Raw genomic sequence first — 25,532 nt, forward strand, 5'->3', positions numbered from 1 at the left:
TTGCTGTGTCTTACTATGATTCTGACGAGAAAAAAAAAAAAAAAAAAAGAATGGCCTTTATCAGGGGTCTAAACGTACCTGAAAACTCACTCGGGTTTGCAGGTGAATTGTTCTACCCCTACAATACTTTTTATCCCAGCAAAATGGATGTGCTATTGGGTCCCAAATACAAGCGCCCCAAAATGTCACTCACTCACTTGCGACACAAAATAAGTGCCTGACACAGGTTTCGCCAGTTGACACGAAATTGAATGGGCATGTTTGTTGTAACACGATGCACGGAAAAAAAAGTGTCAAGGACTCATGCCCGAAATGGAACAGGAGGACGGCCATTTTGATTCCAAACTTAAATTCCAGAGCTCGTGTACTTTGCTAAATTTCTACTAGGGGATTTGCCCAAATGAGCCCCAGTTAGAAGCACATGTCCTCTGATTGAAAGTGGCGAGATGGAACACACAGAGAGGCTTTAAGACACGGCAGCGCAACAACACCAACTGGCACCGTTCATGACGGCTAGCCGGGGCCATTTCCCAAAAGTCAACCATGCATGACGAGTTGTTTTCAAGACGGTGTGGAGAGCTGACGTGTGGCCGGGGCCATCGAGCGACTGTAGCCTGCGCTTAGTGCTTAGTGCGAGCCCCCGCCCGCCCGCACGACCACTCCGCCCACCTCGCTCGCCCCACTGGTCACACAGCATCAGCTCCCGTCTCGAGCCCGGACACTGATTTATGGGACAGGAGGATTACGGACAAGCCAGCCGTGAGGACCACCCAGATGGTGGCACAGAGCGAAAGCCTCCCGACCGGCATACGCAAATCATACAAGCTTGAAAAGGAAGGCCTTCACACTTCATAACAAATAACGTTATTGAAAACATGTTGGATGGAGGATGGGTTTTTTTTTCCCACAGTGGCTTCAACATTGTAAATAGGTAAGTTCCAAATGCCCACAAAACCTTTGCAGAGAGCAAGTGTCGCGGCCCAGACGTAAACCATTACATTTCGGCAAATGGCACAGCCCGTCCTCCCAACATGCAAGAAGCCTGCTAACTGACAAACGGGATGCCATGAATGGAATTGCAGTTGGATCTTGTCACCACACAGTCGCATGAGACAGGACCGTGGGTCTCGTCTCAGAATGAGAGATGCGCGCAAACAGCATCAGTTGCGGGGACCAAGAGCGTGGCGGCCAACGGCGGCCGTGGAGCACGGTGCGGTAGCGACACGTCAAAAGGCTAAGCTAACGTGAGCGCTTCTGTTCGTCATTTCTTGTCAGGTATCCTCAAAATTGACAGTACGGCACAGAAGGTGTTAGAATAAATCTCAATATCAGAGCGATACAGCGCAATGAAAAAAGCAACGGAGGCGACTAAAAGCATTGCACCCAAGTGGAGACTGTTGGGGACGAGACGGCAGTGGCACAGCGACAGGTTCGGCATTTGTTTTGTCTCCCCCCCCCACACGAAAAGAAGATCAGGCCATTTTTAATAGCTTTGTTCACCGCTCAAGAGGGAGGCATGAGCTCAAGGGGGCTTCCTCATGACCAAACATTCAATCTGATCACGAACATCCTGTGCAAAGAGGATACAGCTGATTCGAGAAGGGATTCTGCTCAATCGCAAAATAGACATTTTTGGAACGTGTATAATTCAAGCGTGTGTCAGGAGAAAGAGCATCCCGTGTGGTCACGGATGGGCTGCAGGAGCCAGCAACTAACGCTGGAGTTCGTCACCACTGATTCAACACAATCGCAATGTTTTGTGATTCGCTTGCAGGCCTGGACTGGCCCGACTTGCAGTTAACACACTTAATAGTTTTCTCATTTTTATCCAGCAAGAGTGAAAAGAGGACACCATGAATGAAAGGACACATTTGTCACTTGCCAGTAGAACCCAAGGTACCACCAGTCGGAAGGGCGCAATAATAAGTGTCGGACGTGGCGCATTCCTTGCGTATCCTCTGACCTCATAAAGGGAGACAAGTAGGCAAACACTCACCTGCCCTGAGCTAACAACGTGTGTGGAAGCCAAAAGCACAAACAACACTTGCCTGTCCATACGTGCAGACAATGTTGGGAATAAAAACCAACACAGGTTCGTGGGGCTTTGGAGAGGAAGCTTACAGGCATGCCTGTGAAAGATTTGCAAGAAACTTTATAGAGAAAAGCCTCAGGATGAAGTTACTGCCTGTATGGATGCCTGCCAAAATTGACAAATAGCTTCAGACCAAGAAATCCTCGCCACCGCTATGGCTCCGATGCGCCAATTCAACGGGACAAGATTTCCCAAAAACGAACGTCTGTCAAAATGCTGGGTTTGGTCGCAACGGCCAGCATTTCAAGGCGCCGGGAATTTTGCAAATCGAACGATGGGTTCCGGAGAAATGTCGTTTTTTGGGTGGGACAAAATGGCCTTTTTGGGACATGTTTTTGGGTAGGACCGCCAATTGAACACTCTGGCCCCAAAACGCCTTCAAATTAGAGTAAAGCGTTATAAATATGTCATGTCTGAATACTCTCCTTGATCAACCTTTCATTCCATCGTCCCCTCGGGGAACCAACTTCTCCGACTGGCTGACAAGTTTCGGTAAAGAAAATCCACCAATTGCTCGTACAAGCCAAGATTCTGAGACGTCATTTGGTCAATCTTACCGCGATGTCTCAAACGCCAACACTTGGCCTAAAAACTTGACTTAACGAGTCCAAGTGCAAGATTATTGGCGAGAGGAGCAGTAGAATAGCGCATGTACTTCAGCTCTCAATTGTTCGATCAGGAATGCATTTCTTATAGGATTCTAGAGGCATTTGATGTGCTCATTCCATGTTTTTGTTTTTTTTTTCCTTTTAGAAAATTCCACAAAGATGGTGGCCGTTTCTCCCGTTGCCAAATGCTGTGCCAAAATAACACGGACTGCATTCATGTCAAGCTCAGTGATTGGTGTGGGAGAGCCATTGATGAGCACATCGCCCAAAGTCCCCCGAGGCTTGGTTTCCCGACACAGCTGAGGACCCCGGATACTTCCTGGTCACGTGACACCCCCCCGACTGCCCTTCGATTGGCCACTCAGAGAAAACAAATTCCTGCCCCATCACCGTGGAGATGAGTCAACAGCATGTGGGAAGGGGGGGAGCGGAAGGGACACAGGCTGACCCGCCGCAGTTAACAATTCATCCCAGTATCCGGCTCCCAAATGATTGGGCAAACACAGAGTTCTGTCGAGTCAATAGGGCTGGCGAATGGGGCCGAGGTGGTGGTGGTGGGGGGGTGCATCACCCCGGCGTGACACGCTGACAGGAACACACTGGACGCTGGCGGCTGGGCTCAGCGCACAGAGGCGACGTGGGATGGTGGCCAAGCCCAATCAGCACTGCGCCGTACAGTACAGCGGGAGACTTTTGTATTTCTTGGTTGAAATCACTCGTTCGAATGCCGACTGCATCGGTTGGAAGCCTCAAGCATCTTTGGCAAAGGCGCGTTGCTCAAAAACACCCAGTTAGGAACTAGTAAGGATGTGATGCCGCTAACGTATTGGAGACGGCTTTTCTGCAAGGACAACGCAATAAATGTACTGAGCGGTGCTTTCAGAGACGTACTCACCACGGCATCTGCGTGTGAGCCAGTGAGGCTTGACGGCCTGTTCCCGGAATTTGGATTCGCTCACTGTGGAAATAAGAGACATTGCATCACACGCTGACTCCACGGGCTATCAGATGAAAGCAGCAGCAAGCAACGCATGTCCTTTGGAGACCCCCGGCCGGGCCTGGCTCCCCCTACAGGTGTGAAGTGTTCTTTACTCCGGTAATGCACACACTGGATACAAAAGAGCTCAAGCAGAGGACACCTACCTACTGGCATGTGTCGAGAAACTCTCAACAGAGGACGATGAGGGGGGAAAACCCCGCACACAGTAAGGACAAATGTTAGAACGGTGGGGTCAAAGTTACGAGAACTAAGTCGTAAAGGTATGAAACCCTTTTAAGAAATGATATGGTGTGACTCTATAGTGCAGATTTTCGCCTATTGTGGGCACGCGGTTCTGGAACATATCCTTCATGATAAATGGCAATGACAGATAGTCTTCTAATTATAAGCCGGTGCACTTTCAACGCGGTTTTGAAGCAAGTGTTCCACACTGTTGCTTTGAGGCTTCATTTTGGTCAGAGAGTGTTCAAGCGTGTAAAATGAGGCCCGGATGGAAAATCGGTTCATCCCGCAGGAGCCGCTTCCAAAACGCTGACCGCTTTACGGCCTAGCGCAGCAGAGCCTGGCAAGGACGGACAGGGCAGAGACAGAAATAACAGACAAGCCGAGGGTGGATTTCGCCCATGTCGCGTCATAAAGCAGCAGCGCCGGGCTTCGATAAAACACGGTTAGGTCTGACCCGGACAAAAGGGGCAAGGCCTTCGTTGAGGGCAGCTTTGAGATCACGCAGGGGCAAAAAGAAACGGCAACCAGAATCTCATTGCCACTGGTCTAGCCTCAGCTTTTGAGGGACTACCGGTTCCCGGGTGCGACTCGCGTCGGAGCGCGGCATGGTCGTAAACACTTCCTTTCGGAATTGCCCGGGCCTACAGCCGGCGCATCTCGCCCCGGCCAAAAGCCGCTCCACTTCAATGTGCCGGAATATAAAACACACAGTTCAAAATAGCAGATGCGCCGAGTCATTTCTCAAAAAGGTGTGTCAGGGAGGGCGTTTTGGGTGCGTGCACGCCACTCAAAATGGAGCACATTTACTCTGGAAATACTAACCGTAGGAAAAGAAACCAAATGGGGGAAAAAGAACTGCTCAAATCCATCAGGAAACTGTCCTTTATTGTTAGCCGTAATTGCCCATGATGGGGTTTTAGGCTATATAGGTTGGAAAATGGCTGGTGACCTTTTGCGTAAAATCATTCAAAAGAAAAAGCTTTCCATCCAACTTTGAAGGTGGAATTCGGTGGGTTCACTGAAAGGTTGCCGAGAGTAAACGACTTGTGCACGTGCCTGTGCTCCGGTCTCATCCGGTTTGCGGACCTTCTTCCGCTTGGCATCTTGGTGCCCAGCAGCTGAGAGACTGCCCTTCATTTAGTCCGGCCGTCACTTTGTCTCGTTGGAAAAGTGCTTTGCCGCCCTTTCTAGGCATCTCTAGGCAATTACAAAACTTTCTGAGTCGGCGTCAGTGACTCGCGGAGTTTCCCTCTTGTTGGCAGGGCGAGCGGTTCCTATCCCTCGCAAATAGAGGGTTGTTCTTTTGTTGCGCTATTCTACAAAACACAAAAAAAACTCAAGGCTGAGAACTAATCAAGAATCCTCATGAGCGAATTACAAACAAAGTCTATCGAGTAAAAATAAACGTCTTGTATATTTGACACCAACGAGAAGAGTGTTGCTTAACTGGGCGAGCGTCCACTGAATGTGCTGCAACCACGTTCCACTCAACTTTCAGGTGCCCATTAAATACCACTACTAGTCCTGGAAAAATGCACACTATTTCATTTAGCATCTTTCCTATGCCTACGTTTGTTCAAGCCGCGAAAAAATATCCGCTGAAAGCTTCCAGTGGACGGAACGTATCCCAGCGGGTCGTCGCTGGGGCCTTTTCCACGCCGCGACGGCAAGGCACTCGGATGCGGCCACACCAGCCCAAAGCCCCGGTCCGCATGCTGGCTGTCTTTTTTCTGCATGATGCGCACTCACTCATGGCTAACAACAAGGCGCTCCAAAGCAGACTATCCAAAGGAAAAGATGTATTTTCAGGGTGTAAGGAGAGATAGCTGGCGAGGTGCATGTCCAGTGTCAAATTGCCTCACTCTGCCCTGTTCAAGTCGGAAAACAAACAAACAAACAAACAGACAAACAGACAGAAACTCAGGAAAACCGAAATGTTAAAAATTAGCTCCACGCTAAATCTACACGGTTCACAGTCTTTTCAGCAGTTCTCTTCAAACACGTCAAATGTTCAGTACTTAAAAATGTCTGAATTCACTTCACATTTCAAATGAAAGAGCGAGAAGAAAAAGAGCGCCATCTGTCGGCACAGGCGAGGCACCGCAGTCGGGAGCCGCTCGGTTCGATCAACCCCCACGCTTGTCCTGCTCGGTGGGCAGCAGAAAGTGTTTGGCAACAGCTGGCAAACTCCAAGACAAACTCTCGAGCGAGCGAGCGGGGAGCGAGGGCACCCGGATTTCTCAGTCGACTCGCTCCGTATGAAGTAGGACAGCGAGTCGATCTGCCGGAGTTTTGCTCTAACGAGGATGTGGGCGGCCGAGTCGGGAGTCGGGAGGATGCCCTCAAGCCAGCCTGAGTCGCGACTCGCAAGCGAAGCAGAAGGGCGCGTCAGCCGGAAAGCGTGCGCACGAATCCCAAAACACAAGCGCAAACACGGGCGGTGTGAGCCACTCACACCCTCCGACAGCGCCGCGGGAAGCGCCAGACAGGTGTAGCCGTCGCGGCCGACGCATTCCCCTCCAGTCTCCGCTTTTAGCTGCTTTGCTCTTTTGACTGACAGCTCATCGCCTCACCTGGCGGGATGAAGCCATTGTAAACATCTGCAGGCCTGACTCACTGTGTGTGTGCGTGTGTCGGGGTGTGTGTGTGTGTGTGTGCGCGTGCGTGCGTGTGTCATTCTCAGCTCACACACAGGAATGATGGCGCTGTAATCAGTCTCGGCCAAAAAGCCTCGCGGCACAATACCGCGCATTCAGTCATTGCGCCTTTCCATTGACATGAGTGGCAGTCAGAAGACACCAAGGTGGCCAAGGGAGAGCTCAGGCCGTGTCGCTGCCAAATGCGGCTCCAGGTGCCTAGGTAGGCGGGGCTGCGGCGTCGGCTGCGGCGTCAGCTGCGGCGTCGGCTGCGGCGTCAGCTGAGCTACGCCGGCGGTCGCGCTCAAACACAACATTTGGCCCACGCAAAGAAGAAAAACTTCACTCGGGCTTGTAAGTCAAGGTGCGACGGTCGTTCTTAAGGGAACAACAAAGAAAGGGAGCAACAGATTGCGTTGGACACGAGAGCTCGCTGCCGCCAGCCACAACGGCTTTCACGCACGCTTGCCCTCGCCAGCCAGCAAACTCACAAAACTTCCTCGGGGAGCTCATAAAAGCCGCAGCACCCGATGCGGCCACGCATTGGATTTTGCTACTCCGCAAATGTGCAAAGCACATGGAAAATAAACGTTTGTCTGGCACAGCGTCACGCGAGGCAATTCGAATCATTCGAGTGATGTGCATGAATTTTCAGCAAAGACGTCAATAATTTCTTTTTCTTTTTTTTTTTTCCGCCAAAAAGGCTTTTCCTGTTTAGGGTGGCCTGGGAAAGCATTACTTTCCCGGGGGGTATTTTGGTGAAGTCTACGTTTGCGTGAACATCTTTTGGGGTAAGAAATCATGTAAGTTGTGTCGTGTTGGGTTTCAAGCAACAAGTCGTAATCTCACGAGAAACAGCCACTGCATCTCGCGAGCTATGTGAATCGTGGAATATTTCTCCAAGACACTTTTGGTTGATGATTGAACAAAACCAACAAAGGGTTGTTTCTGGAACGTTTCCAATAAAATCACATTCAATTGTTCAAGGCGGAGATGTCATGGTCAGGCAAACTTGGCAACAACCCCACTGATCACGTCGGGGCCAATCGGATGAGGCCTTTTCACTCACTTCATTCCCCTCGAATGGCGAGGTGATGTTTTTGTCAGTATGTCTCTGAGACTGGATGAAGTCGCACGGAAATGAGTCGCACCGCGGCGGTGGACGCAAAGTGAAGAGTCGCAATGCGGCACAACACCAAAGGCTAGACGGCCCCCCATCTAGGGCCTTGTTTATTCGGCCAATTGGCCAGTTGAACATCTCCTCCTTTATTCCCGCCGCCTGTCCCGCATCTGCCGCATAAACTCTTCTGATGCTGTTTTCCGCCAGCGTTTGGCCCGCTGCTTCTTACGTAACGCCGACACACAAACGGACGGACGGGACCGTCAAGCACGTGGGGCGGAACTTCATCAAAGAACGGCAAAAGACAGAGCGCCAGAGGAGCGGGGAGAGAATCCCGCCCTCTGCCCCGTATCAGAGCAGCCCTTGGGAGAACGGGATGTGATTTGTATGTGTGTTTTTCAAGAGGGGTGCTCATAAACAGCCATGAAAGGGGCCCCTCTATTCAGCCCACCAGCCGAGATGCGCTTCACTGGGCCCGCCTTTTGTTTTGGCCTTGAACATTAAAAAAAAAAAAAAAAAAAAAAAAAAACGGGGCGGGCGGGTAGATTGTCTTGACGTGTCCAAGGCCCTGTGATGCCATTCGATTGGGTGAAGAATAAAACAAACAAAATAAAAGACTTTGGTGGCGCTTGAAGTGATTTAAAAGATGGCGGCGGGGGGGAGCACTGCCCGAAAGTCCTGTTTGGGAGCAACCCCGGGCAGGAGAATAGGGAGGCACGGTGCCAAGGGAGCCATCATTCTATAGTATGCAAAGTTGCTCTCCACTTAATGAGTGGCGTGGACGCTAAAACAAAAAGGGGCGAGCATTCCGCTGTCACGTGACCAGGGTCAGTGCGCCGCCGCAGCGCGTGGGGTCAGGAAGTGCGGCCGACTTCCCACGCTGCCTCGCTACGTACCAACGCCGCGCAGCAAGAAAGGGCTTGCTCGCCCATTGGCGGGTGTTGCATGTTCACAGAAAAAAAAAAAAAAAAAAGAAGAGGGGCCAAGCCGCCCGATGAGCAGTTGGAAAAATAAAGCCAACTTCCTCGTCAGCATGACAAGTGTTTTTAGCAGTGGCAGCGATGCAGGAATGAAGAAAATGTTGACGTCTTATCGCGGACGTCAAAAGTGTGAATCGCTTGCAAACCATTCATTCATGTGCCCTTTGACCAATGAGATGCCTCCCGACTACCAACATTTCCTGAAAAGCCTACTAGAACAGGGGAACTTGATTGTTCAGCCCCGCACGATTTTTTTGGAAGCGATGGTTTCTTTTTGAGCGCTTTCCTCAACCTAGTGTAATGCCCAGCATGTGGCAAAGGAGAGCCAGAACGGCTCGGGTGCCGCGCTGCCCCGAAACTGTTCCCAAAGGGAACCCCCACGACAGTTGCCATCCGAAAACAGACAAAGAGAGATTGTGGCAAGAAGTGGCAACCTCAGCCTGTACTGGCAAGAGAAGCTGTGAGAGGTTGGAAAAAGTGTCCCAGCGGCAGCACGGCCTTGATGGCGCTCCTATTGGAATAAAGCAATGCATGTCAAGTCAGAGGTTCGGCACCTCGCGTATCAGCGCGGTGGCCGTCCAAGCGTGCAAATCTAATAGGCATGAGAGAATGCCGGCGTCAACAAAAGGGAGCGGGCCAAACAAAAGCACTCGGGGACGAGCGGGCGCCTCGCAAACAGGCCCAGTTCCGCTCGATTGCGCCCCTCCACTCGTCTTTTCCGGTTCCATCTTGTCTCCTTCGGCCATCGGGAGCGACTTGATGTCGCTCGCACAAGGGGGAAAGACCTGAAAAGACTCTTGGCGCAGGCGAGCGTTCAGCCTCAATTTTGCTTCCCGTCCGTCTCCGGAAGTTGGCAAATTCGCAAGCCGGCTTCAGGCGGAAAAAAAAGGTAAACAAAAAAAAAAACAAAAAAAATGCAGGATTATAAAGAGCAAATCAAGACAATATGGCATCCATTTTCCAGTGGGCACGCCCACAGAATTTGAGAGCTGAGACAAAGGCTTAATTATTCCCGAGCTTGAAGCTTGATTTGATATGCTTTGTAAACTTTGGCACGGCTGTGAACGGCCCCAAGAAAATGCCTTTGAAGTGTGACCGGGCGCCCTCGTCATCCCTCAGCTGAGCCCTCCTCGCACAAGCGTCTCTCGCCGCGCACTCTCCGTCGAACCGGCCGGTGGCCAAATCGGGGCTCATTGCGATCGCCGTCGCCGCGGATACGCTCGGGCGTCGCTCACGAGCCGGCCCGAGCGCTTGCCGACGCTTCTCCGTAGGGCGGACGCGTCAATAATCAGGAATGCGCGGGCGCCTCAACTCAAGCGTTGTTCCTGTGCCAACAGCCCCCCCAAATGGAAGCGGCGGCGGCGGCGGCGGCGGCGGCGGCGGCGGTGGCGGCGCTAGCCTGCGGGCACCGCTGGAGAAGAACAGACATGCAAGGGAACAACAAGGATGGAGCTCGTCTCCAGACAACGGGTCGAAATCATCACGCTCCGCCAGCGCCGCAGGTGGGGACGCGCTGTCAAGAATGAACAAAAAACGGCCGAGCGGCTTCTGATTACAGTCAGATTACAGGCCGGCCGCCGTCGCTTTCGGGTTGCCGGTCGCGGCCGACTTTCTCATGAGGAAGGACCCCCCCCGCCCCCTTCACGTGCACTTGAGTGCAGCGACAAGCGCTCGCTCATAACGCTGTAACTTTACTCGGCAGCTTCTATACTTCCATGTCCTGGTCGTTGCGTGTTAGCGCAAGACCGGTGCGCCATACATACGTACCGGAGACAAATTGCTAGTGTGGGCCCAATAAAGGCGATTCTGAACTTCGGGAGGTACGTCAGCGAGCGGACGGAGGAGCGCCTCTGCATCTCCGACCTTCATGCTCACGCCACGTGGAGTCGGCTTTCGTGCTTCGCCTTCCCGTGAAAAATCACGGCTACACGAATGCGTGCCCCATGTGATGAGGTCACGCGCGTTGCAGGTTGGAAGGAGCAGCCGGAAGATCAAAGGTGCAGACGTGACAAGCCGGGAGGCGTCCTATGCGAGGCAAGACAACAGCTTGCCTGTTTGTCTGCGGGAGGGGCGGCGCATCTACGCACGGACGTAGCTGACGTTGTGCGCGGCCAACGCGGAAATGCGCAAAAGGTACACAAAAGCGCCTTGATTTGTGTTTTGCATTTCCTGGCCACATGCCGCAGGAATGAGCATCCTTGTCCAGGCGCGCTGGCATGTTGACATATCAGGCTGCGCAACAGGAGAGGGGTTTGTGCTTGCGATGACGACCTTCCTTCTTTTTGTCTTTAATCACAGTTCCAAGTACGTGCTTGCCTGCGAAGGGCTGGCGCATAACAAAACAAAAGGGCCTTCAGCGTCAAGCGGAACGCCATCTCGGATGCTCTCGCCTTTCTGTTGGGCACACGCGCATATTTGCCTCCATTCGTTCGCATTCGCATTTCACTCCGCCCCTGCTTTCGCTGCGCATTTGCGCTTCTCAACGACTTTGTACGGCCTGTCTGCAGATTTCAGCAAAGCGTTGCCATCGTAGCTTAGGATGTACAATGTCTTCTTGTACTACTTACAAAACGTGTCAAAGACTTGCAAAGAACCCTGAGCAACATTCATCGTACGTTCTTTAGACCACCGGACGGCCGATTTAAGGAAAGCCCTAACGGGGATGTCAACCCGAACCAATTTTTTTTTTTTTTTTCCAGGAATATGTTCTAGGCAGGCCCACTAGTTGAAATGTGATTAATATGAAATATGAGTTAAGCAGTAAACTCCCGCCGTTCATAGCCATCTCAGGGGGCGGCCATTTTGTCAACTTCTGTCGACTGAAGATGACATCACACTTGCTCAGGGCTCAGATAACGACCAATCGCGGCTCATTTGTTTTCTGAAGCTGAGCTATGACTCGTCGTCGTTATCTGAGCCCTGAGGATGTGTCGTGTCATTTTCAGTCGACAAAAGTGACAAAATGAGATGGCTAAAAAGGCCTGGATTTTGCTGCTTAGCTCATCATCATGTTGAACAACGAATGAAGATATTTATGACAGCATCAGCGGCAATGCAAGATTTGTTTGGGGGGGAGATTTTCACACGTCTTCACAAGCCGACGGGATCGGAAACGGATTGTCATGGCAATTGATGACGGAATGTGGGTGTACTCGCAACAAATTTGGTTCAGATGAGAAGATCCATTTCTTCTCCTTTGGTCGTTTTTGGCATGGTTGCTTTGCTGTGAAACACTTCTTTGATTGCTCCTGGGGAAAAAAGTATTTGGAGCGGTCTTTTGCAGCATTTTGCCTATTGGAACGTTTGACAGACTATAGAATGTATTTTTGACAATGTCCCGCAAACACTTGGCCTTGGCAGTTGAACGATCAAGCTGAACTTGACCCGTCAGCCACCTCTCGCTCGCTCGCGTCATCGCCGTCGCCGAGTGCACGGCGACCTGCGACTTGCAAAACTTGCCCATCGCTTTGCAAGTACTCACTCGTCCTGATTTCATAGGTGGCGTTTTAATCGACATTGTTGGCCATGTTTTAAGGGCGTATGTGTGTGTGTGTGAGGGGAGGGTGTGTGTGTGTGTGTGTGTGTGTGTGTCACCGAGTGTCAAACTAGCACACATAAACATCCTCATGTCTTCACCTGCCACAACCTATCATTAGCGCTGTCATGAAGCCACCTCCCCAAGAGTCCTCACAAGCCCAAACAACCGCAGGTGTACCCACCCGGAGGCCCAATCGCAGCCTTTTAACACACGCACACGCCCGCGCACGCGCACACGCACACGCACACGCACACCCCCACGCGCGCCCACACACACGCGCGCGCCCCCCCACCCGGAGGCCCAATCGCAACTTTTTGACACACAGACACGCACTCCACCCATCCTCTGAACAAGATGCCTCACTTTGCTTTCTCGGCAGCCGCAAAACCGATTTGCAGACTTTGAATGAGATGGCATGCTAAATTGCGAGAGAGTGGCTGCCTCTCTCCCATGCTACTCGCACCACGGGTCAACTCCAAGAAGGAATTGGATGATGAGGCGTTGGGCAATCCGGCAGAGGCTCCACAAGCGTGTTCCTCTGCAGCGACTGCTTCTTGAGGCCCGGCGGAGCAAACACCCGAGGCCTTCCCAAAAGTGACAAACCGGACAAACCAGTGAAGGTCCCTTCCTGCCGCTTCAAGGCTGGCCCAGCGCAAACGAGCGCTTGAGCGCCAAGTTCGGCAGGGGAACAAAGGGGAGAGCTCTCGAACGCGCTGCTGCAACAGACGTCTTTGAAAACCAAGACAGGAATCGTGTTTGCAAACCTGCGCTGGCGTGTCGTCGGCTTCTATTCACAGGCGGCTTAGTTCGCTACACTTCGCTGGGGAAGTCGCGCAAAACCGGAATGGGGCTTTAAAGTGCCATCTTGTCGCATGCTTTTGACATGCAAAAAAAAAAAAAAAAAAAAAGAGCGAGCGAGCGAGCGAGCGAGACGCAATCGGAGTCAGAGCAAACGGCCATGGAAGCACATAACGAGTACGCTCGAGTCCAGCGGCGTCCAAGCCCAAGCGCACCCTGGCCCCGGATCAGCAAACAAATCATACCACTTAATAACAGAGAAGCAGAAGCATGCGAGTGACATGCTGGAGGCAGCGAGCGCTGAACACGAGGCATGTGTTCGCGCCTCCGCCTCCGCACGCCAAGGCTAGGCTTGCTATGCTGTCGTCCGGCGCAAGGGCATGAAAGTCCGGTCAAAGGCGACCACGTCGTCAGTGACCACGTCGCCGAGATGTTTTCCGCACACGTGGCCCTGTGGCAGCCCCCGACCCACTTTGCAGCACCGAAGGCTTTCACGCAAAGACCTCAGTTCAACCGACAGGCAAATACAAAGAAATGCTTCCAGAATACAACTCACCGGTATGCTCAATGTCGTTTGTGAATTTTGTGTGAGTCGTGCGCATTTTTCCCCAGGGACAAAGCGGCCGGATGCACCTTGTGTTCCACGGCTTAGCCACTGAGATGGGGCATGTAGGCAGGCTACAAAAAACAACAACAAAGAACAAACAAAAACAAAGGAACATTTTTGTGTTGCACTGTTTCAATTTCACCGTTGCATTTACCGTCACTAAGGATCAACTTGCTGTGAGTCTTATTTGGTACAAAATATTGCCACACACTTGTAGCATTCGTACGGCCGGCTGACGTCGGTGTCTTCAAATAACATCCTCCGAATGTCGCAACGTTGCTGTGCGTTGCATCACACAACCTAGAAGATGAATCAACTTCTCTGTGGCGCACAGTTGCTATCTATCAAGTGACAGAACCAAAAGTGGTACAATGTGTGCAAAAAAACAAAAGATGTACCATTGACGTGTGTTTTTTTCTTTCATTTGCTCTTTTATCACAAACAAATGGCAAAAGTTTTCAAAACAAATGTGATTCCGCCCACCTGGATGACATTGTCCCATTTGGAATGGTAAACTCACAAAAATAACCTGCTTGATTCCTATCCATCGATCAATCTACATTGATTGCGCTGGAAAAGATCGAAACAACAACAACAACAACAACAACAACAACAGCGACCACGATATACTCTACTGAATTCAACCCAGCTGATCGAGTGAACAATCAACTGGCATTCATTCGAATGCCTGCCGTCGGTCAAACATGATTTTGCGTCTTCTTGCCAGAGTGATTTGGAATGAGCTCATCCAACAGCGGCGCACACTTGTCCAGGACGTCGGCGCGACGTCGCGTCCGAGCAGCGGCAGCCACGCAACATTTCCATACAACAATATAGAGGCCGGCAGCCGGCTGGCAAACAGGCGCACGCGCGCACCAGTCGCCGACGGCCTGCTCAACTCAATCTCAGTCTGCGAGGCTGCGTGTCTTTGTGGCGCTCCGGGTACGAACGCAGACGAGCGTGTCACTGTCACTTGGGCTGCTTAAAGCGGAGGTCCACCCAAACATCCTTTTTTTTCAAGCATACGTTCCCAGCAGGCCCGCTAGTTGAAACACGGCATTCGGATTAATATTGCGTTTGTGGAATAAGTGTTAATCAATCCGCTCGTTTTTAGCCATCTCTGGGGGCGGCCATTTTGTCAACTTCTGTTGACTGAAGATGACAGCACAACTGCTCACAACAACCAATCACGGCTGACCTGTTTTCTAAATCTGAGCCGTGATTGGTCGCTGTGAGCGGTTGTCATGTCATTTTCGGTCGACAGAAATGACAAAATGGCCGCCCCCTGAGATGGCTTAAAAGGGGTGGATTTTGCTGCTTTGCTCATATTGCACAAATGCACTAGTGTTTGAACTAGTGGACCTGCTGGGAACATATTCTTGAAAGACGATGTTTGGGTTGACTTCCGCTTTAAGCCCTTGGATGCTGTCCAAAAACAGGCCAGGATTGGAGCGCCCCAAAAGTTGCCCCTTTGGGTGGGACCAAAAGAATATGCCCCAAACTTTGACTTTGAGCCGGTATCGATGCATTAACTCTGCAGTTTTTGCTCTCTGCGGTTCCGTTTAGCGATGTTTCGCACTGCCAACGGCTTGACGGCGCGTGCCGTGGCTCAAGCGGGAGTCTGGTCCAAAATGCTTTTGATCGAAAGGTAACTTTAAAATGTTTGTTAAAACATTGGGCGGTTCATATGTTGTCGTTTCCTTTTCTGGGCAGCAGCTTGGCCTCCAAATATAATCAACCGTCACAACCGGAATCCAACACAATTCTGTTTTAAAAGTCTACCAGATCCAATAGCAGGAAATGGGTCAGAGTGCAGCATTGATGCTTTTCGAGCGTAAAGAAGACACATTTGTGTGCCCGAGTGCTGTTGGAGGCGTAATTGCTGTGAGAAAAAAGCAGAGTCGTCTCCGCTAAGTGGAACTGGTGACAGATCCAGCCGACGGGGATACATGTTAGTGTGTGCGGATGTCTGAATGACGCAACAAAGCAATGTCCAGGTACAGTACGCCACCTGAACTTCCTGCCGCCCCCACAAAATGTATCCTTGCCATCTCAGCGCGGAGAATTGGCGCTGAGCGGCGTGTCAGAATGAAAGACGCCTTGTCTAAGGGCTTAATCCTTGGACGATTAGTCAGCGCGTCTCGGTTCAAATGATGGGGGAAAAAAAAGCCACGCTCCCTTCCTTCAACTGCAGTCCACAGGTGTCTAGGAAGTGTCGGATTTGTATTTTTTCATTGTCTTTTTTTTTTTGACAAAAAAACTCCCCGACAACAACGGTAGATGTAGCGTGGGACGAGGCCTAGCAGGAATCCAATCGGGTACAGTGGAGCCTATAAAATCCCACGCAAGAAGTCACACTGTCCTTTGTACACACAGTCCGGAAAGCATCTTTAGGAATAAATCCTCAAATTTGTGTCTTTTTGGGGATTATTATTTTGTAACGATGTAACTACAAACCACTGAAGAGAAGCGACCGTACAACCGGAAACGGAACACACCGCAAGATGGGAAAGCTGCGCATGCCCAGTTTTTCACATTCAGTGTCATACCGGGGGAACCATCACTGAATTTGCACCTGCGGTTCCAGTTTCACTTTGTCTATCAATCGATTAGTTCCTGGAACTAAACCTTGCCAATCAGATGGAGGGCTGCAAACCTCGCAAGTTCTACCCAGACATTCAGGGTCTCATTTCTGCACTGGTAAATGACCTTGGAAATAAATCCACTTCATATTGTAGCTGCGTAACACCTGAAGTTACAGCCACTAAATTGTTGGCCCGAGTAGAGTGTAATCAAATGTGCCAAGAGCCGCAGACCTGGGCCAAAGGCTCCCGAACGACTCGCCTCTCCCAAGCAGGTTGCTCTTTTGTCCCGTCGACATTTCCTTTCCACGGCCCAAACATGCAACGCTCCTAAAAGTCCTGGCGTAAATGTCGAGTGTTAGGTTCCAGCAGAAGCCTTGCTGACTTTAGCTGTACTAATTCATTCATTTAATGGATCTATCATTTCTAGAGCCTCATTTTTAACTCAAGTTCAACAAACCTGTCGTTTGGAGTACTCGTAGTGAATGGGCCTAAAACTTTGAAATCGCACCTATTCAAAAAGGGAATTATACAAATTCCGTTTACGCCGGGCTTGTATCGTTTGGCTCTAACCAAAATCGGTTACATGTCTGCATGCCCTACTTGATTTGTGAAGCCATATTCTATTCTCAACTCTGCCAATTACTGTTGAATCGTGCAGCGGCTCGCTTCCGCACTTGTCAATGTGCACTGAGGCTATTTACCTTCATCGATAACCGGCGGCAACTTGAGCGTCAGGAAACGTCCTTCGACCCCGGGAGGGCGAACAACTGTCACATCTGTGGCGCGCTTAGCCCGGAACGAAAGTGGGAGGGAATGCCTTCGCGCTTTCCCTAAGAGAGGCTTTGCACCGAGGGGGTATTCCGATAACAATGGCAAGCCGGAGGCTTCCTGAGCTCACGTTAGGGAGACCACAACACTCTGCGATCTTTGGGGGCCCCGCGGGGTCAGAGCACACATGGTTTGAGTCAGGTTCCATGTAGGCAAGGCCAGCAGGAAGCCTCCAATTCTCACTTCCTGCTTCTGCTGGAAACGTGATCGGCGTGCCCGCGGCCCGCCACCCAGCGCCGCCGCCCGCCCGCCCGCCCGCCCTCCCTCCCTCCCTCCCTCCCTCCCGCCATCAGTCTTGATGGGGACGGCGCGCTCAACGCAGAGCGCCACCGTTGTCGCCGATCAGTGCCCCGAGAGCCGCGCTCGCCGTTCCTAATGAGGCCAAATACAATCGCGTTCAATCATGCTGTCAGGCAGGGAAGCACGCATTTGCCCACTTTTCAAACAAGGCCTCCTAGAAATCGGAACTCCTGCTGATATTGTATGAGAACGCTGAGAGATTGCGACACCGCGTCAAAGTGATTCATTGATTGAAGACCTTGGCGTTCACAGCACGTCGTAGCGGTTCCCGGATGACCTAGGTCTCAGGTACAATTTTGGGACTGAGTGACTACAATTCTTTGAGCCACAACGGGTGGACTTTTTCATTTCTTTTTTTTTAAAACATTACTTTAAATGAGACGGGAGACCGAGAGTGGTCCCTAACTCCTCCTGTCCCGAGTGTGGATGTAACTCGACTTCCCATAGCTGACATCATCTTGCGCTTCGTTCGACGGCCAACGCGTCGAATCAACAGTGTCCCTGCAATTTGCCTCAACCGCATCATGACATGTTGAATCGATTCCACTTCAGTACTGGAGCAGATTATAAAGCCTCCATCACAGGACTCCACTTAGTGTCAACTCTCCAAGACATCATCAATCAATTCTACATAATCCAGCAAAGTTGAAGAAATGAATCAATGACTCAATTTCAAGCCAGAGTGCTGCGTGAAAAAACTAAAAGGTGGTAAGAAGTGAACAAACAAGTTTCCCTTGTCACCTTGTTGACTCAAGCGGGCTTCTGTTGCAACAGGTCGCGGCACTTTAATTTAGCCTCAATAGCTTCAAGACACGATGAACCAAGGCCACATATAATTGAGCCATTCTTGCGTTAATCGACAAACTCGTTGAATCAAGAGCGCCTCTGCTGCAACAAGTAGCGTGCTCCGTTTTGCCTCGATTGTGATTCATCAACAATCCATTGAGGTGCCTCCCACATTTTTCATCGCAATGAATGCATGCCAGCCTTCGTGTCTCAGCATTCAAGCAACAATGGCAGCCACTCTCATTGCATTCTTTCTTGTTTTCATTTCAGGTGCGCAGTCCTGACCTGATGTTGGGCTACCCAGTGGAAACGAAAAAGCAAAGAAAAGGCTCTCCACTACGGAGGATGATGGGCGCAGACAGAGACAGAGACAGAGAGACAGAGAGAGAGAGAGAGAGAGAAAGAGAGCGAGAAAGAGAGCGAGAAAGAGAGCGAGAAAGAGAGCGAGAAAGAGAGCGAGAGAGAGAGAGAGAGAGAGAGAGGGCGAGCGAGGGAAGGAGGGAGGGAGGTAGAATATGGGTGACGCATGGGTGAGGCAGTAATTACAGGCTGTCGCAACTCTCTTAATTGCTTCTGCTGCCGGCAAGCCAAGTCCATGTCAGCTCAAGTGCTCCCGGTAGGAAGAACTCCGGCTGACCTCGCCGTCCCTCCCGAGCGGCGGAAAGATGACTCACCTCGCAGCGCCGCAGGTTACACTTAGCCACCTTAACAGCAGCCAGCAAACCCGCCGGGCCCTTTTGTTGATCTGAACGTCATCGCCAGGGACACAACAGATTGTGTGGCCGCGGCGAGCCCTTTCTGCCTGACTTTTCCCAAAATGCCAGCGCCCACGTTTATGCTCCGTCCGCCGTGTCACAGCGGAATTCTCGCCCCAGCAGGCGGCGGCTTTTTCATCGTTTTGTTGATGAAAGAGGAGCGACAATTTCAATCTAAAAATGCGGCACCCCGTATGTCCGAGTGAGCTCTCAAAGCGCATTATGTCGAATGCGGCCATGACTCGGCTTAGAGATTCCCTCCCACAAAGTAGTTTGCATTTGAAAGCACGACAAGGCCATTTGCAGAGATGGCGGAGAACATGGGCCCCAAATCCCGCCTCGACAAGGCAACGACATCCACTACAAGAGCTGAATTCAGAATGAGACACTTACAAATATGATCATGCTCCGTTCCAAATGACCCTGAACTCATTGCGCTTCACTCCGACGGGCCGCCTCTCCCATGCAACCAAAGCACTAAATCAGTATGAACGGCAAGTCAAACAGCATGACGTCAGCTACGGGGAGTTGAGCTCCATCACAATTTGTGATGTGACACGACCTCTGCACAATTTTGCTCAAGACGATCCATCCAATTTCTTGCCGAGTTTGAGCATATGCCAGGTGACGTCCGGCGTGAGGGGGCGCACACCCGGGACTTGTCGCCGGCCAATCGCAGGGCAATTTGAAATCAATCATTCTCACTCCCCATTCGAAAGCGTGGACATCTTCATCATGTGGCGACCGTGGCGCAGTCGGGAGACGGAGTGTGGGAGCTTCTTTTTTCCATCCAGACGTGTTTGTGATTGAGTGGCGACCGGGTCCGGGCTGCAAACCTGCCTCTTGCCCAAAAGTCATCTGGGATAGGCTCCATCTGTGCGATCCTGTGTGATCCCTGGCTCTTTTTGTGAGAGGAGAAGTTGAAAACAGAGATTCTGTAGCCGTACCACCAATCGCGCTCTTGGCCTTTGCTCGTCCAGTGACGGAAGGGGTCGCCGGTTCGAATCCTGGCTACAAATGTGTCCTTGGATGAGACACTGAACCCCAAATTGCCCCCGGGTTGGCATCGTAAATGAGAAACTGCTCTCAAATGCAACAAAGAATAAATCGGCGCAGAAATGTTTTATTTACGCATTGATATAATGCGGTCTTTAATGAACCCGTGACAGTCGATCAAGGAAAAGCAGTCTTGGACTTTTCCATTAGGAGGTGAGACGTGTTCAACAAGTCCAGTCGCCTCTCATTCCACTATTGTGGCTAACTATGGTAAATGAGCTGGCTAATGTGGCGCTGCCTATCCCCCTCCCCGCCCCCCCAAAAAAGGTCAGCACTCCTCCTACCCACATCCAACGCGACCCGCTGCTTGTGCATACAGAGTAGCTCCCACTGTGAGAACCTTCCCACACAGCTGGTTTTTAGTAGGACGGTTCAATCGAGCCGAAGCTCGCCCTCGTTGGTCTCGACTCCACTCTGCGCTCGCCTTGTGTCTGGCAACAAGACGGAGCATGTTCTCTCTAAACCTCTTTGGGGGGCAGTGAAAGGGATTGGGAGATTACATTTATTTTGAATTCCTTTTAACTTCATGTCATAATTGCCCTCCCACCCCCACTCCACACCGCCTCCTCCTCCTCCGCCACAGCACTAAGATTGTGTCGAGGAAAAAAACATTTCTTTGAGCCGCAAAACTACCCGTCAATCCACTGGACGGTTACGCTCCCTCGAACAAAGTGCGTCAGTTGAAAAGTAGAGCTACGAAAGCCTCGGGTTTCTTTTCGTCGATCGAGAAACCCGTTGGTTGGTTCCAGCTCGTCGGAACACATTTGGACGTCATAAGCCAGGTCACTTGCGTCTAATCGCGGTAAGCAGATCAGCGGCTGCACATGTTTGCGTGCGAGATTTTGCCATTTCTGCTTCGCCCCTGACAAAGGCCACGAATGCCAAGGTCGGCGTTGATACGGTTACAAAACTTTGATCGCTGGCCACAGAATCAGAGATTGCAACTTGCTGTATTTCTCCGTCAAAAACGGACTTTTGGGCGAGAAGCGGACGGCCGCTCGCCACTCAAACGACACGTACGAATTGACGAGCGAGCGCTCGCACTCCACATTGACACTTATGGAAAACTTCCTGCTTCGGCTGACCAAGCACGCGGCAAGCAATAGTACTCGACTACTCGTAGCAAAATGGAGAAAGTGGAGATAACCGGAGCACCTGTAGTAAGGCAGAGTTTCCATATCAGCTGGGAAAGAACCAGAGCAGCGCAATAGCAAACGACAGTATCCGCGCGACTCGATGAAACCACGGTACCCGAAGTAAACAAAGTACCAGGGGAAAGTACAAGAGTATCGCGCAAGGGAAAAAGCAGCCAGAGAAAAATGGAAGTACCCGCAGAGGAAACCCGAGTATACAGATGAGCGAGAGGAAACCCACGCAAAGCCCCCCCGCATCCCAAGGACCGGCAAAGTCCACACAGAAAATCAGAGTTGAGATTCAGAGTGGAAACACGAAAAAGCTTGAGAGAGACGCATGCCACAGTGCTTCTGTAACTCGGTGCAATTATCAACATCAACATGCTGCTGTTACGCCAATCCAACCTGTTCTTTTCATTGTTGGCCGGAATGTGCACACCCCAAAGCAACTCAAAGGTTTCCATTAAGCGAGCTGACATTCATGTTTGGAGTTTGAGAGTAAAGCAGAGAGGCTGGCGGGAAGCCAAGGACCCAGAGAGCATCCCAAGAAAAGCCACCGTATGCCAAGGCCACGCAGCCATTTGCAATGCAGAACCTGCAGATGCCTTCACCGCAGTGCCTTTTTTTTCTCCGAAAGGTTTTGCGGTGCTGCAAAAGTGATCCGCTCCTCGCATTGTTTTCTGGGTAGCCAGAACACCAAAGGAGAGAAAGGAGGTTGCAAAGGAAGGTTTCACACCGGCGCGACTTCTCGAAAGCCGTTTGAATGACTTCACACACACGAGAGCGACCGCTACATAATGGATGACGCACAACGGTAGTCCCAAACTACCAGCTTTGCCAATAGTGACGTCTGCCAAACATCAAACCAGCACAGGATTTTCGAATTGCTAGGTGCGGTGCATCCTGATTTCTATCTAATTGACATACATGTTGCCATCCTGTTAGAATGCATCGCCTTATGCAAGACAAGACTAGATGCACTTCCTGCTCAGATGAGAACAGCTGTCTCGCCGGTAGATTGTTTGTTGGGGGAGTCCAAAATCGATGTCATGAGCATTTTTCTACCTGCCACTCTGGTAACAATGACGGGGAATTCCAAATGCGCACTAAGAGCCAGATGGGCTTTTTCTTTGGAACATGACATGCAAAGTGAACACAAGCATGCAGGTAGCCATTGGCTGTCCTCAAAGTCAACAAAATGTCACATGCAAAATGCGGTATCTTACATCCTTGAGTGTCACTCAAACAAACAAATGTAAAAAAAACAACAACAACAACAAAAAAAAAAAACAAATAACGCTCATTTTGTTGCTAAGCACTTTGGACATTTGAAATCCGCACAAGATTTGAAGTCTGTGTTGGCAACACCGCAAGTGTCAGGGCATTTCTCTTCTACGATGACCCGCTGCAACTCATCAACAGGCAAATTCACGCGCACAAACGCCCACGCACGCTTCCCGCACTTGCACTGGCTCATTTGTCAGTTGCCGCTATCATCTTCGGCATGACACCTGCCGTTCGGCAAACAATTATAAACTCATCAAGCAAGCGGATCCTGCTGGTGTCGGACCGCTAATATGACGGACAGATGGTCATCATGTCGACAGGTTGGAGATAAGAACGCGAGTCAAGAAATGGAATGACTCGCCCGTTGGCCGTCCCGCACTCAGCCATCGGACCACTTTGAGAGTTTTCAAAACTAATTCATCCAGTCTTCCGTCCAACGATGTTTTCAGAGCAGTGTGATTAGTTAGGATTCAGCTGTTCATACTAGTTAGGTCAGCTTTGCGGATGCCAAGTTTGCTGCAGTTGCAATAACGGCAATTACAGCCACCTAGCGTCCAACTATTCCTGTGGAAGCCACTTCCGTCCGTCTATTAGAGCCGAGATCACAACTGGGGGAAATGTGCTAATACTTGACTGGCAAGGTCTGATGACAACTGATGAATGGCTCTGCAAATTGCACAATTTCCGATACAGCGTTTCGTACCCCAACTCATTACGGGCCCATTTTTCAACGAAGCTTGGAACTGATTTTCCAAAAACATACAAAAATCACCCCGCATCAACATTTGCAAAACAGATGTCTTCTTCGGGGAATAGTGCTCAAATCTTCCCCGCCCTCCCGATGAGGCATCCAAACGGCGGGAAAACGTGACACGGCACGTCCGACGGCAAGCTTCCACGCATCTCGCGGCACACAGGCCCCAAGTGGAAAGCGGTGGCGTTCAATCGCGTAGCGCGGATCCGACTGTTTGCCAGAGCGGGGGCCCAACCCGCCTTTTTACTGCCCTGTTTGAAGAATCGGCTACAAGTCAAACAAACAGCACAAGGAAAGAGCTTGGAACGGGGGCTAATAAGTATTTTCACGAAGCAAAGAGCTCTTCCTGCAAATATCAACACGGCACCTCGGCCGCCTTTTCCCTCCTCATCGTGATCCCAGTCGGATAAGGACAGCAGCGGAATCGGTGCGCGGCGGCGTTGAAAAAGCGGGCCGACCTTCCGTCCCGGCCTGAAGCCGCTTGTCCCGGCTGACTACGCCCCGGATCGGTCGCCAGTCCCTCACGCACAAACGTCCGCGCTGGCCGCCGCCGAGCAGCTCCGCGCACTCGCCGGGCAGCCGAGTGCGCTGCAGGGACCTTGTTTGATTTCGACTCTTTCAAATAACATGATCTCAAATGAGCCAGACACCGTGTCTGTTTTTCAGCTCGCATGAGTTGATTAGGCACATGCTGCTGGCATGAGGCGGCGGCGGCGGCACACATCTTGAATGCACCTGAGGCCCGATAGACGTAGACAGGCTCAGTGGTCCAGATACAAAACGCAAGCGCCACCCGCCTGAACATAAACACGGCTCGGCGCGGCTCTGCTTGAGGGCCCGTTTATTTATGGACGCGTCTGGGTCTCGGACGCAAGATAGAGAGGCGGACGATAGACAAAAGCCAATGGCGCTCATCCAGTGGACTTCCAGAATGATCTAACAGTGCGACGGTGGACAATGTCCACCTACCGCGCCGTTCTTATCTGCGCTCCTGTCCAATGTACAAACGATCAAGGGAAACTTTTGCCAACGGAAACAAGTAGGCCGTTTGCGGAGCTAATTGAAGTGGCGGCGGTGACGTCAACGGCAACGGCGCCGCAAAGCAGTTCGATGCTGCCAGCGGCGGCAAAAGTCAAGCGGGGGTGTGAGAATTCTAAGAATTCTCACCATTTGTTTACGGCTAACAAAGAAACTTGTAGGTTTTATCAAAGTACGAGCTTTCATCTTTGGCGCGCTCTCCTCAGCTGTATCAGCCCAATCTCGATTTTTTTTTTTTTTTTTTACAATAGCAGTTTTACAGCTTAATGACCACAGAAAGCCAGACATGCTCAGGTGTTTTTATGGCGTTCGTAGCTCCTTTGTAACGGGGCCAAATGTCGCCGCTTTACTGTACCGAGAAGAAGGCGGGCATTGGCTCGGCTTTCGTAACTCTTGCAGGATGCGACACGTTGCCTGAGAACGCCCTCAAAAACTCAAGGACACTTGACAAGATTGCAGCTACGGAAAACCCATTTTGAAAAAACGCCCTTCAATTGTCATTTGTTTGCAATATTTTGAGAGCGAGAGCAGAATAGTATTTCCCAGTGGAGTTGTTGTTTGCGCTTAGCTGACGTCCTCTGTCGCTTCTTGAATTACCTTGATTCTGAATCAGTCAGCCTTCCGCTGGTGTGGCCAAACTGAGTCCTCCATTTTGTCTCCATTGACAGAACTCCAAACAATTACAACAAGTCATCCATTTCTATGCTCAACTCCCATTTCAAATCACAACCTAAGTCGGGTGTTGACAACAAGTCGAGGGCTTTGCCACTAGTCAAAGTCATAATGTGCCCGAGAGCTAACTTGCTAAGTAATCTTCAACCACAAATCTTGCAAGATACTTTTTGTAGCATTTTGAACACAAAGTACATAATACACTATAATTACCAGCTTTTCTGCCGGGAGGACGCTCTAAATGAGCATCAATCAAAATGGAGCTTGTTTGTGGCAAAAGATGGCATTTTGAGCGCATCCTGACTACAAGGCTCCCAACCCGTTTCTTGAGTGCAAAATAGCCGCCTTCAAATGACATGCGTATTCTTTAACCATACTTTGGTGATATCACTTTAGAAACCTTGTAACCTCTTGCAGGGCAATAAAACTGAAGGGGAGGTGATTAGCACGGTGGCCTGACACAGCGCGTTCACGTAGACACACACGCACGCAGAGTATAAACATTACACGATTGCAACAGGCATAAGAGCGGCTCCAGCTAATTAAGACCACGCTGCCTTTCAATGCCTGTTTATATGCGGCTTCAAAATGGAAGCTACCCCTGGGGCTCCTTCCAGCACGACTCCAAGAGCAGACACGAACAACCCAGGGAAAGGAAAGAGGAAGCTGGCACTAAAAATACAGTAGGGCGCAATGATAAATATCAACGACATTAAATAAGTCAGGCAAAAACA

At 50.9% G+C, this 25,532-nt stretch overlaps 1 protein-coding gene across 2 annotated transcripts in view; it reads right to left on the minus strand.

The window, feature by feature from the left end:
* Positions 1–25,532, minus strand: part of LOC147133881 (uncharacterized) — a 59,519-nt gene that overhangs the window by 17,039 nt on the left and 16,948 nt on the right. Inside the window, exon 2 of one of the 2 annotated variants that reach the window (XM_086056341.1) lies at positions 3,596–3,658. The exons of the other annotated variant lie outside the window; for it this stretch is intronic. Within the exon in view, the coding sequence (XP_085912467.1) occupies positions 3,596–3,658 (63 nt within the window). The remainder of the gene's footprint in view (positions 1–3,595; positions 3,659–25,532) is intronic. 2 annotated transcript variants of the gene reach the window in all.

This window comes from Filicampus tigris, chromosome 16 (genome assembly GCF_054856515.1).
Source record: "Filicampus tigris isolate MCC_2025a chromosome 16, RoL_Ftig_1.0, whole genome shotgun sequence".
Classification (NCBI taxonomy): Eukaryota; Metazoa; Chordata; class Actinopteri; order Syngnathiformes; family Syngnathidae; genus Filicampus; species Filicampus tigris.